At 37.9% G+C, this 11,762-nt stretch overlaps 1 protein-coding gene across 3 annotated transcripts in view; it reads left to right on the top strand.

Annotated features, from left to right (window-relative positions):
• The first annotated feature begins 49 nt into the window (after nt 1-49).
• The window catches only part of LOC146472867 (ankyrin repeat and MYND domain-containing protein 2-like), a 79,702-nt gene continuing 67,989 nt past the window's right edge, over nt 50-11,762 (top strand). For 2 of the 3 annotated variants that reach the window (XM_085119110.1, XM_085119112.1), the window contains exons 1-11: nt 50-120; nt 202-266; nt 805-912; nt 1,767-1,797; nt 2,484-2,582; nt 3,694-3,768; nt 4,379-4,464; nt 5,145-5,359; nt 6,571-6,706; nt 8,294-8,349; nt 9,539-9,611. In XM_085119110.1, the coding sequence (XP_084975236.1) occupies nt 60-120; nt 202-266; nt 805-912; nt 1,767-1,797; nt 2,484-2,582; nt 3,694-3,768; nt 4,379-4,464; nt 5,145-5,359; nt 6,571-6,706; nt 8,294-8,349; nt 9,539-9,611 (1,005 nt within the window). In that variant the 5' untranslated portion in view covers nt 50-59. Of the gene's footprint in view, nt 121-201; nt 267-804; nt 913-1,766; nt 1,798-2,483; nt 2,583-3,693; nt 3,769-4,378; nt 4,465-5,144; nt 5,360-6,570; nt 6,707-8,293; nt 8,350-9,538; nt 9,612-10,020; nt 11,686-11,762 lie in introns of those variants that run through there. The other variant, XM_085119111.1, reaches the window with a different exon arrangement.

Raw genomic sequence — 11,762 nt, 5'->3', positions numbered from 1 at the left:
TGGGATATTTGAGGTATGCATAAATGACAGGTACAGTCAATTCCAAAAGTCAACACAAAATGGCGAAGGTTGGGGATCTGTCAGACAACGAGAAATTGCTGTTTTCGCATCTCAACAAAGGTAATAATAAGGGTTTTGTTGGTAACAAGATATTTCTAGGTACTTTTTTATTCAGACTCGGCGTTTTTTACTTTTTTGAAGGCAATGATCAGGAGGCGATGAAACTTTTGAGTTCGGGGGATGTCAGAATAAACTGCCTGGACGAGGTACTTATTTGACTGAAGCTCTTTTATGTGTGGTGTATATGTTTTTTTTTTGCCATGGATCTATTTGGGTATCCACGTACATAAGTGTATTGAACATTATCTTTTGTCTTAAACGAAGTTATTCCATGGTGTCTTAAATTTTTAGAACATTTTCCTCCAAGAAGAAAACGACTTTAGAATAATGATTGTTTTCCAGGCCGGAAGTATGTGAGCAGAGTTAAGCTAGATTTATACTCTGAGTCGATGTATCGTTGAATCCGGTGGTCAAATGACTTGTTGTTTTTTGTGGAGCTTTTCTAAACCGCTGCTGGCAGAGACTTATATTTATTAAATATTGTGTTGAAAGCGAAAATTTTACTTATACTGAATCTGATTACATGTAAGCTTGAAATAATAGTTTTTCTTTTTATCGACCTTGTTCTCTTTAACTTAACAACAGTTTTTTTTTGCTTTAAAATGTTGATAAAAAATATTAGTGGCTCTTAAAAGTAATACAGTGTTATAATCATTTGCCTTACAATTTTTTCTTACTTTCTAGCATGGAATGACCCCATTAATGAGTGCAGCATATAAAGGCAAGTCAGAAATGTGTGAGTTACTTCTAGCTCAAGGGGCAGATGTTAATTCAAATTACCATGAACACCAGGTAAAATAAAATTATTTAAAACCCACCCTTTTTCATTTATGCTTCGTAATCATGTAAAAAAACCCTCTGATTTATTCTACGGCTTCTTGTTTTGGTAGACCCTTATGTGCATGTCATTATTGCTTTCATGTGTTATAACTAATTGCCAAAACTGCAACCATTACCTTCTACAAGTGACTTGTCTCTAAACACATCAATTTTACCTACTTGAAAAAAACTATCGAATTAGTAAACTACATATTAACTTTATACTGACTAATATCTTGGTAAAAGTAATATTCTTAGCCAGGCCACTGCATCAGTGACTTGTAAAATGCAAGTATGACTCATCCAGAACATCCAGTATTTGCTAGGTAATTGGAACACTCACACCAGACATCCAGCTTTTGTACAGCCAGTGTTGCACAGCAGAATTATTGAGAAAAAATTAAAAGTTCTGTTCAATATCTATGTTACGGTATCTCAGACATAGTCAGAGGTAATTAAAAGTAAAAAGTAAAGTTGTATATTTAATTCAATAACACAGGGAGTGCTTGTGCAATCTCCCAGAGTGCCCTGAGTAAAACCTCAGACTTCGAGCAAGGATGAGACCCAACAACAAACTCAACCAACATATGACACTGGGTCTGGAATTGAACCTAGGTAACATTGGTGGGAGGCAGCTGTGCTCTCACCATTGTGTCATCCCTGCTTGCACTCATTCATTGAACATTACTTTTATAATAGTCATTCATGGTGAAGGTTTGAACATAAATACTACATCTTAGCTGAAAAGTTCATTGGAGTTCTTGTTTACTCTATAGGTAGATAAAATTATAGTTATTTTTCATTTCTCTCATATTTTTCTATTTCAGTACACAGCCCTCATGTTTGCCTGTCTCTCTGGTAGGTAAATTAGCATCTGTTAGTGGTGTTTCATTCAAATTGTCTCTAGTCACATTCTCAACAAGTGAAAGTCATTTCTTAACATTTTTTCATATCATTTGTTGGCTTTTCGGCATTTTTTTCCCCGTGCCAGTAGCTCCCCTAATGCCAACTAATCCATATGCTTGCAGCTCTCCTTGGAGTGTATTACTGTACAAAATTTTAAGACAAATTAATCATGAAGTTTAGCCTAATGTAACAGTTCCTTAATAAATGAATTGGATAATGATTTGAAATTCCTGAAGCATCTTTGGCCACGGATAAGAGACACAGCAGCCAACATTGTGTCAATAGACCAGTCAAAAGAATCGGCTAAGGTTACCGGGGTAACCCGCATGAAAATCCCTCAGTAAAAGCCATCAATCACACCACATATCAGTATTAACACAACTAATCAGAGACATGAAAAAATGAAGGCTATCAGCGTAAGCAGTTAAAATGCTGTGAAACCTACATCTTAAAAGGTGCTTCCTAAAATGAGAGAATCAACAATGCACTATATTGATTATTTCTCTTGGATAGGGTTTTATTGTGCAGTCAATCACTAAAAAGTATTGTCATGCCTAACACCGAGTGCATTGGTTACCATCAGTGAAATGATCTGTCAAGCATAAATCAAATTTGATTTGCTATTCTTTATTCTTCAGGATCTGTGGACGCTGTAAGAGTCTTACTTGAAGCGGGAGCCAGAGTGAGTGCAGAAAATAATATTGGAAGAACTGCTGCTCAACTAGGAGCTTTTGTTGGTAAGAAAAAAAATAATGTCAAAACTAACTTTATAAATAAAATTTGTAATCTAGTACAATGTAGATATTCTTGGTTTTCATGTGACGTCACCAAATTCTAGAATGCAAAACCGGGAGGTCTACAAAATTTTTACCTTCATTCAAGGAAAAATTACCTAAAAATATGTCCTTTCACAATAATTTCTTAGCGGGATGTCATACTTCCTTTTGAAAACAGAACAGTTCCAATTTTCGAGTTTTCATTGTGCGTGACATCAAGAGGACGGCCGTGACAGAGCTGTTCCGTATCTTAAAAATGCCTCTTCGTGTGATTTTCAGTACTCTAAACAATTTAAGTTTGAGGAGAAATATTTATATTAACATTCGAAAATTCACAAGGAAAAGCAAACCTCTTTTCTGGCAAAAATGAACTCCAGATTTTTTTTCCTATTTCTGGCCACCATGTTTGTGTCCCTCAGAGGGGCATCGACAACATGGCTTCTCCATACTAAGCTCTATAAATTTGTGTGAAACATTTTGTCAAATAACTCGAGTACGGGATACCGCACAGACCTGACACTTGGACAGGTTTCTTATCTACTTATCATCTATAACATGTCAATTGCTTGACTTCATTCATGGAATTGTTTCAATTTTTTTTTCACGCACACAGCAATGGCGTGACAGTGAAAACCGGCAATTGTTGGAAACATCTGTACACCAAGGGGTTTCAACTTGAGTGTTTTTATTGCAGAGGTAGAGTTCATATAAACTCTTGTTTCTCTGAAAACAAGTGAGTTGCCCTTAATATCAGAGGTGTTCTAATGTTTCGGGGTATCACTCTCTGGGGCCACATAAGGAGAGGTTCCACCATGTTATGAGCTTCTACTGGGAGTTATGTTTTCACACTTATTCTTTGTATGGACAGCTGTGGTGTGCATTTTCTGAGCTTAATAATATCTGCAATGATAAACTTAATAAAATTCCTTCTGCAGGTTTGTGTTTAGGATCTTGATAAGAATAATGCACAAAATGGTACATCCAGTCAGAAAATTTTCATCTTCTAATTAAAAATCAGTACACTGATGCTGAAAGTAAAAGTGTTAATCATGTTGTTAATCTTCTTGTACAGGTCAGAATGACTGTGTTAGCCTCATAAATAACTTCTTGTCGTTGGAAGACTTGGAGTACTATACAAAACCCCAAGGTACATGTAACATGACTGACTTATTTCTTGTGTTGTAAATATTATTATTAATAGCTTTTGACTATATTTCAATCGTGGATATATTCTGGATGCAGTAATTTTCTTGGTGGCTGCTGGGATCACCGTGTAGAATTATGGCAAGCCAGAATATATTGTTCAAAAGTTGGTCCTTGTTTCATCATCCAAGTTACTCCAGACCTACATGTATAAGCATATGGGTTCTCCCTTCCCATTTCTAGTTCCTGCCGCACAGGCTAGGTGGAGCCTCCATGTACAAATACCCTCCCCACTCTGCAGGGAACAAAGAAGGAGAGTTGGCAGCTTTGTCAGTCCACGGTCTGGTTTGTCCCAGGTTTTAGATCTCAGTACCAAACTTCCAAGGCCTCAGTCGCTCAAAGAGCAGACAAATTTACCCAACAGAAAAAAGCACTATCCAGCCGATAAAATGTGCTTCAACTCATACATACCATTCGCTGGATAGCAACTTATCTGCTGGACAAAGTTATCGACTCTTTGAACAACTGGGGTCACATGAACAAAAGCTCGATATAATAAGTTTAACATAATATTTTTATCAAAAATCAAATATTATTATTTTTTGAACTAACAGGTTTGGAGAAAGAGCCTAAACTATCAGCTGTCTTGGTGCCTGTGCTACACAAGTATGCTGTCACTCAAAACCTAAGTCCTGTCAAGGTAAAATTAGATTTAAAGTTCCAGGTTTATTCCAGAAATTGACTTCTGAAGTTCCGTTAGGCCTAGACTACAAGCAGTCACATATTTTTCCGGGGGATTTTTTAAAATTTTATTTGCAAAATCACATTACTTACATTACTTACAGTATGGTCTAAATACATCACTAAACAATACAGTATTCTACCTACATGTACAATACAATACTTACATTACTTTCTATACTGGTTAGTCTTACACTACCAACAATACAATACAACTCTACTTACAATTCAATGCATACCGCTTTAAACATACAATTAACTAGATTACTTACCATACCGGTTACACGTTAGAATTACAATTTAAAAAAGCTTAGCATGCAGGAAGCTATAAGAAAGAAATAAAATAAAATAATAGTAATAATAATAATAATAATAATAATAATAATAATAATAATAATAATAATAATAATAATAATAATAATAATAATAATAATAAACCACTACAAGAAAAACAATAAATAGGAAAACAGTAAAAAAAAAAAACCCGAATTTTGTCACTGAGAAAAAAAAATGTTTAAATTAATTTTAACTTTCCTTTTTTCAACTTTGCATTAGGGATAGTAAAGCAGAGTTTATTCTGCAACCATTTAGCATCTTGTTTTGATTTTTTTGTTGTTGTTTTGTTTTTGTTTATTTTAGATAGCGATGTATCTGCAGGATAACCTAAACCTTGTTGAAAATTCCAAAAGTCTGGTAAAAGTTCTGGAGCTGTTAGTGGAGTCAAATGTGAAGTCGTCGGAGATGCATGAGGTTATTGCAATGAAGTTGCACTACCTTGCATTCATGTTAAAGAAGTGTGCACGCTGGCATGACGGTTTGGATGGAAAAGATGGAATTGAAGGCTTCATAAAATAGTGAGTAAACATTTACATGCATAAAGGTTGCACCTGACCTTAGCGCGAGTCATTGCCATCGGTTTGAGCAGTCTTTTATAGCAGTTACTTTTAAAGAAACGCTGTCTAAGTTTTGGATGGTTTCTATTTTTGGGTATTTAAGGACGGTGCCCCCTTTTGTTAGTGCGCATGCGTTCTGCACAAAACTCTGCTTACCGGGTGGTACAAAGGTATTTTTGCGCAGTTTATGACTATGGTGAAAGGAAGATCTTAGCAAAGGCTATATAATGAAATCCAAAAAGAAAGTTGGGGCTAGCCACGCATTTGCCAGAGATGAAAAAAGAAACCGCAATATAATATTATTGTTACAGCTGTATGTATTTTAAAGCTTATTGTTGTGTAATTATCGCTGCAAATGCTGGTTTTTTTTTATTCCAACAGTCCCTGCTAAGATATGATCTGCTTTTCTCGCATAGTCATGCACGGCGCAAAATATACCTCTGTACTAGGAGACACCATCTTTAAGTAAAACTGTTTTCCTTGTATGGTCTATTTAATCGATAAAAATGTGAAAATTGAAAGTACACAAAATTTTACAGCACATAAAACATAACTTTCGGAGTGCCTCTGCTCTCGTGAGGAGCATGCAGAGGAGTCGTCATGACGGCAAAGCCGGGAGCAGTTCTCCACTCCTGGCTGTATGTCTTTGTTGAGTTAGGTACTGCACTTGTAAAGGTAGCCTGTTCACTTACCTTTTATTTTCTCACACTGATCGTTGGATGCATTAGCAAAATAAAAATCGCAGATTTACATAACAAGGTTAAAAGCAAAGGGGTGGGAGTGAGTGGAGGTGGACTGCAAAACACTCGTTTCTTCTCTTGAAATTACGGAGGAAGACTCGAATCGCCGAAAGTCCAAATAGTGAGGCGCGAAGCGCGCGCGGAAAGCGTGGATTCTCGCGCGCGAGCGTCGTCTCTCCCTTGTCTTACTCTCCATTTCTTCGCTCGCTCCAGACGTTTAGTTCAAGGACCGGACGAGTTCGTATGATGGGCCCACGAAATAATAGTATACGGTCTGTTTTGTGGTCTCACTCCCTTCATTGTCTTTTAAAAGAAAGAAAACGCTGACTCTAATAGTTTAACTTACTCTCAGTTGCGAGCTAAGAAACTAAATAGAGAAGTGATGAGCCTTTGGCCAAACGCTCTTTTCTTTCCCAACGTTTTCTCCTACAGTCTAACAAAAGGTCGATCCTCCGATGGGTTCTTCCTGAATGTTGAAGATCTTGTTCGGCAGGCCATAAAGGAGTTTGACTATCCTGAATGCACCATATTTAGACAGCTGGTTCAGACGGTAGCACCTATAGAAAAGGTACGATTCTCCACTTTGCGCTCTGTTCTCTTTTTACATTAATCGAACGTTAACTTTGATGATTTGAATTTCAGTTGTTTTCTCACAGAAGGAAAAATGCAAGAAGAATTTTTATACTTCAGTGTGAAGCGCTTGTTTGTTTATTCGTTTGTTAATCGATTGTTTGCTTATTTGGTTTTATCAGCTTAGTTGATGTGGTAATTTGGCCACCGTGAAGAGATTCGAGAGCTGACGTCCGTTAGCCCTTAAGGTTACCCGATATCTTCAGAGGTGTCTCGCGTTTTAGCGATGTAGCGCGTCCAGTTTAAACTGTAGATACCTAAACCCCTATATCAAATTGAAGCTTATAGAGCTCACTATCAAACCATACCAAGAATTTTGAAATAAATAAATTATCAAATTTTTCACGACCTCTAATTGCGAGCGTCCGAATCACCTTTTTAAAGCTACAAGTCAACGTGAATTTTGTTTTTTGCTAATTTAATTTTCTCCTCAGTTTCCGAACCCAAAGCGCGAAAAAGACGTGTCTGCGTTTTGCCATATTCAATCGCAGTGAAAAGTTATAGAGCATTTTTGAAATAGGATGAAAAAAATGTGGAGTAATCGTACAAAAATCGCTCTCGGAGAAAAAATATTTCGAAAGAAAAAATTCGCAGACGCGTTTTTGTTGTTTATAAGTTAAACTAGCTACAGTTCAAATTTGAAGGCAAACGAACAAATTCCTTTTACGTTTTAGCTCTTTGAAGAGGCTCCTCCAAGTGAAAAAAATTTATTCGAGAAAACAGCGCTAAAAATTCGGCAATTCATTTTATTTCAAAATTCTTGGTTTAGTTGGATAGCCAGCTCTATAAGCTTTAACTAATGATTTGATATAAGGGTTCAGGTATCTACAGTTCAAACCGGACGCGCTACATCGCTTGGACGCGAGACACCTCTGAAGACACCTCTGAAGGTACCGGGTAACCTTAAGTTTGATCAGAGGGAATCGATTCGTTCTGACGAAGGACTAACGCTCTAATAAAACGTAAGCTCGCTAATCTCTTTACCGTAACGGAGGCCAAATTACGTTACCACCTCAGTATTAGAGTGGCTTCCAATTGCGTGACGTAAGACCAAAACCAAAGTAATTACTCTGGCCAATCGCAACAAATGTAAACAACACAACGAGCCAATCAGAATTCGAACCAAATATATGTAACTGGCGCCAAGCGCGGGAAAACGCGTGCGGACAAAACACGAGTGGTTTTGGTGTGGATTCCCATTGGTTGAGAAAGTGTCGCGAGTTTTGTTAACCAATCACAGAGCGTAGTAATGTAAAACCAAAGCAAACGTGAAATTACTTTCGACATTCAATTGGAAACCGCTCTAAAAACAAATATTCGTTTGTTCTCCCCCACTGACGTAGCCTCATACGCAGACGTTCGTTGGCTCTTCACGCCACACGCTCTTCCCCACAAAACGAGCCAAAGAACTTAGCAGGCTACCACTGACGCAGCACCACAGTTTCTTTAGAAGCTAGTCACCTTGACTGTTCGCTTGTTCGTTTGATTGGTTGATGACTTTCTTTGTTGGTCGGTTTGTTTTTAGGGACTTGATCCAACAGCTCTTGCTGTTCTCACTCAGAGTATAAATGGTCTCCGCTGGTAGGTTTTCATTTTTTAATATCTAAAATTTTAACACTTCTTTAATGGTACATACCCCAGCTAGTTAAGTTTAGCGGTCTTGCTTAAGGGCTTAGCTATCATCATTCAAAAGAACTGCGTCAAGTTCGTCGCTCACAAAGAGTAAAATGAAGCTTCCCGGGATATATCTGTTCTTAGTACTTCGCTAAAAACTATTAGGATCTAAAGGTCTGTACCGGTCGTCAACGCCGCAGCAGTGGTAACTACAATCGTGGACAAAAAAATTGATAAGAAACTGTTAGTCAATCTCCAAATTCGAGGGCTACAATGATACGTCAACAACACAGCTCCCCCCCTCTTCCCCTCATCAATGTTGCTCTGCCGCTGGAAAAAAGGCTGGGTCATCGTCCGGCCTTCAAAGCAACATTGAGTTAAGGGGAAGGGGGGAGCGAAGGTTCGGTACTTTCCAGGCGGTGTTTTCTTGAAGGTAGATTGAAATATATACGCAAAATTCGCAGTTTTCTTAACGAGTTTTGTCCACGATTGTAGAAGGAATGAGTAAGCAGTATTTACCATGCAAGATAGCAAAACAATTCCGAGTCTCCAAAGGGAATCGAACCCAAGACGGTTTCCTCCCCGGTCAGATGCCATAACCAGTGAATTACTGGGACACTCATGCCGAGCATGCCATTCAAACAGGGTCGGTATGTGAAAACAGGAAGCTGGTAAGAAAGTGGGAGTGAGAGTGCGCATCATCATCATCATCATCATCGTCATCGTCATCGTCATCGTCATCGTCATCGTCATCGTCATCGTCATCGTCATCACCATATCTTTATTTACCCTCGGATTTTAGAGTAGCTTATGCAGCTAATATCTCCGAGCATTTGCTCACCCAACCAGGAGAATATACACACAAAGACCAGGCCACAACACCGGGAACTATGTCCCCTAAGTAATGCGTGACCTTATTCCCTACTCAGCTAAGTTAACTATCTAAGTCATCCATCTTTCCATATCTCACTTATTGCCATGTACTTTGGCATTTTAATAACGTTTCTGATAATACAAAAATAACGTTCCTTCAAGAATAAGCGTTAAAGAACAGTTTATAGACCTATTAAAGTCAGACTCATATGAAAAACTACTAAATGAGCAGGACTACCTATTTTTTTTATGGAATATAATAAGATTCCTCGTTCGTTTTCAGCGCGGATTTTAGCGATTGCTGTGGGGTTTGCACGGAGAAGCGAAATATAAAAAAATGCTCGGCTTGTAAATCGGTAAGTTATTTTAGTGTATCGAACTGCACTAAACCAAGCTGTATGTGCTAATTTTCCTAAGCGATTTCCACGCATTCGGTTCATCCTAATAAACCCTCATCTTCTATTTCTGGCTTTGGTGTTGTAAATTCTCATGTTCGTCGGTTATGAGCAGCACTTTTAAAACTTTTGTAGTTCTCTGATAAAATATATTTCTTGAAGGGTTTTTACCAAATCTGGTCTTAATTATATCATAGGTATGATTAAATGGACGGACTTCCAAGTTGCCTTTTCTAAATTGTTCAAACCCGTTTGAAAGAAATCTTTTTCTCTCGGTTCTTCCTCTTAGGGTTCACCCGTTAGTATCTCGATAACCCCTTCAGACCTCCTACCAAGTTAATAAGCAGCCTTATTTACTGTTCCTCATTAGGTTGGTTATTGTAGCGTCAGGTGTCAAAAGTTGCATTGGCATACACACAAAACATTTTGCAAGCAGTTGGCGAAAGACTACGAGAAACAACTTGCCGCAAAGTTAGAGGAAGAAAGACTTGAAGAATCGAATAACGCTAAGAGGGAAAACTCAAGTCAGATGAATGGTGAACATAAAGAAGAGTCTTTGAACTGTGTACACTCAGAAACTAATAATGAAAGTAAAACGGCCAGCCATCGACATGATGTGAGCCAGTCAAAACCTGAGTACACTGACGAGCAACCAAGCGGTGTTCCAGAAGAGAACGCTTGACACTGCGACACTTACGTGTAACAAAAAGAACGTTCTTTACGCTGTTTATTTATGAAGTAAATTCTTTATCCGGTAAAGTGGTTAAGTTGTTTCTTGTTTTTAACAAAAGTTGTATATACAATTCTGTTAAACACCAATTTTGCGATTTTGATCCTACCTCACATGTAATAACTAACTGGGAAAAGTTTGCGGCTAGCTATTGTGCAGTAAGACTGTTTACAGCGGTTACCAATAACACGCTACCTACGGCATTCAAAAGAGTCGGATAAAGTTGCGTTTTGGTGGACGTCAATCAAAGAAAAGCCGTTGAAATTATTTTGAATTCTGACAAGATTACAAGGTAACCCTGCACGAAACTAAGAATTTTACCCCGTTAAGAGAAGATAAACTTTATTTAAATTCTTTCTCCAGCCAGATCAAGCGCAAATAAAAGGTATTTTTGAATTAAAAATTTCGATTTTCACTGCACGTGATAATTTGCTCACTTGCATGCATCGCTGATTTCTATTGTCAAGCCCGCCGCCCGCAGATAGCTCAGCCGTTTCCCCTCGTGTGCGGTGAAGTTTTGGTGAGAATTTCGCCTCGCGTGATTAAATTCTCACCAAAACTTCACCGCACACGAGAGGAAACGGCTGAGCTATCTGCCCCGCGAGGCATTTTGCTCAGCTCTTTCCTCACGTGTGCGGCGGGCTTCAGGTGCAGCGATTTCAAATGTTTCATAAAAAAAATACGGCTTCGCCTAATGCGCATTTTTTAGATAACCTGTCTTGGAAATCAACTTTCATAAAGTTTACCATCCGTCAGCGGATAAAACTGTCAATTTCTTCGTTCTGTTGCCTTGAAATGTTCCCAGAATTCAAAAACAATTTCAACGGCTTTTCTTTGATTGACGTCCACCAAAACGCAACTGTATCGGAGTGTTTTTAAGGCATTAGGTCGCGTGTTACTGGTAACCGCTGTAACATAAATGTACTGAAAAAAAGGAACGATTTCTATATAGTGGTCTGTTCCTTGACAAAGGAAATATGTGTAAGTTTTACTATTGTTTGCGCGTTTTTTGTTTTGTTTTTGCGTTTTTTTTCTTTTTTTTTTTTCACTATGTTTTGTTTTTTCATTTCCAAACCACTCGTGATTTTCGTTTACAATGTCATTACACATCAAGATGCATGCGGTACAACGTCAAGCGCTGTTTGCAACTGATTAAGCAATATTCTACACGGGATATTTACACTTGTTTACACCAGTTTTCGATTACTTCCAAAAAAAAAAAAATTATATCCATGGTTGTTCTCCAAAACGTGCTGCAAATGTAAATCGGTAATTCTTTAGTGAAATACACTGTCTAGCGTCCGTGAAATTTGTAAACGAAATGAGCTCTCCATGAACTACGTGAAATGAATAACAATTTCTGACTTTGGTTTCGTTGTTGT

This window comes from Pavona decussata, unplaced genomic scaffold (assembly GCF_977016875.1).
Source record: "Pavona decussata unplaced genomic scaffold, jaPavDecu1.1 SCAFFOLD_96, whole genome shotgun sequence".
Classification (NCBI taxonomy): domain Eukaryota; kingdom Metazoa; phylum Cnidaria; class Anthozoa; order Scleractinia; family Agariciidae; genus Pavona; species Pavona decussata.
The sequence above is the reverse complement of the archived record's forward strand: the minus strand, read 5'-3'. Positions and strand labels throughout refer to the sequence as shown.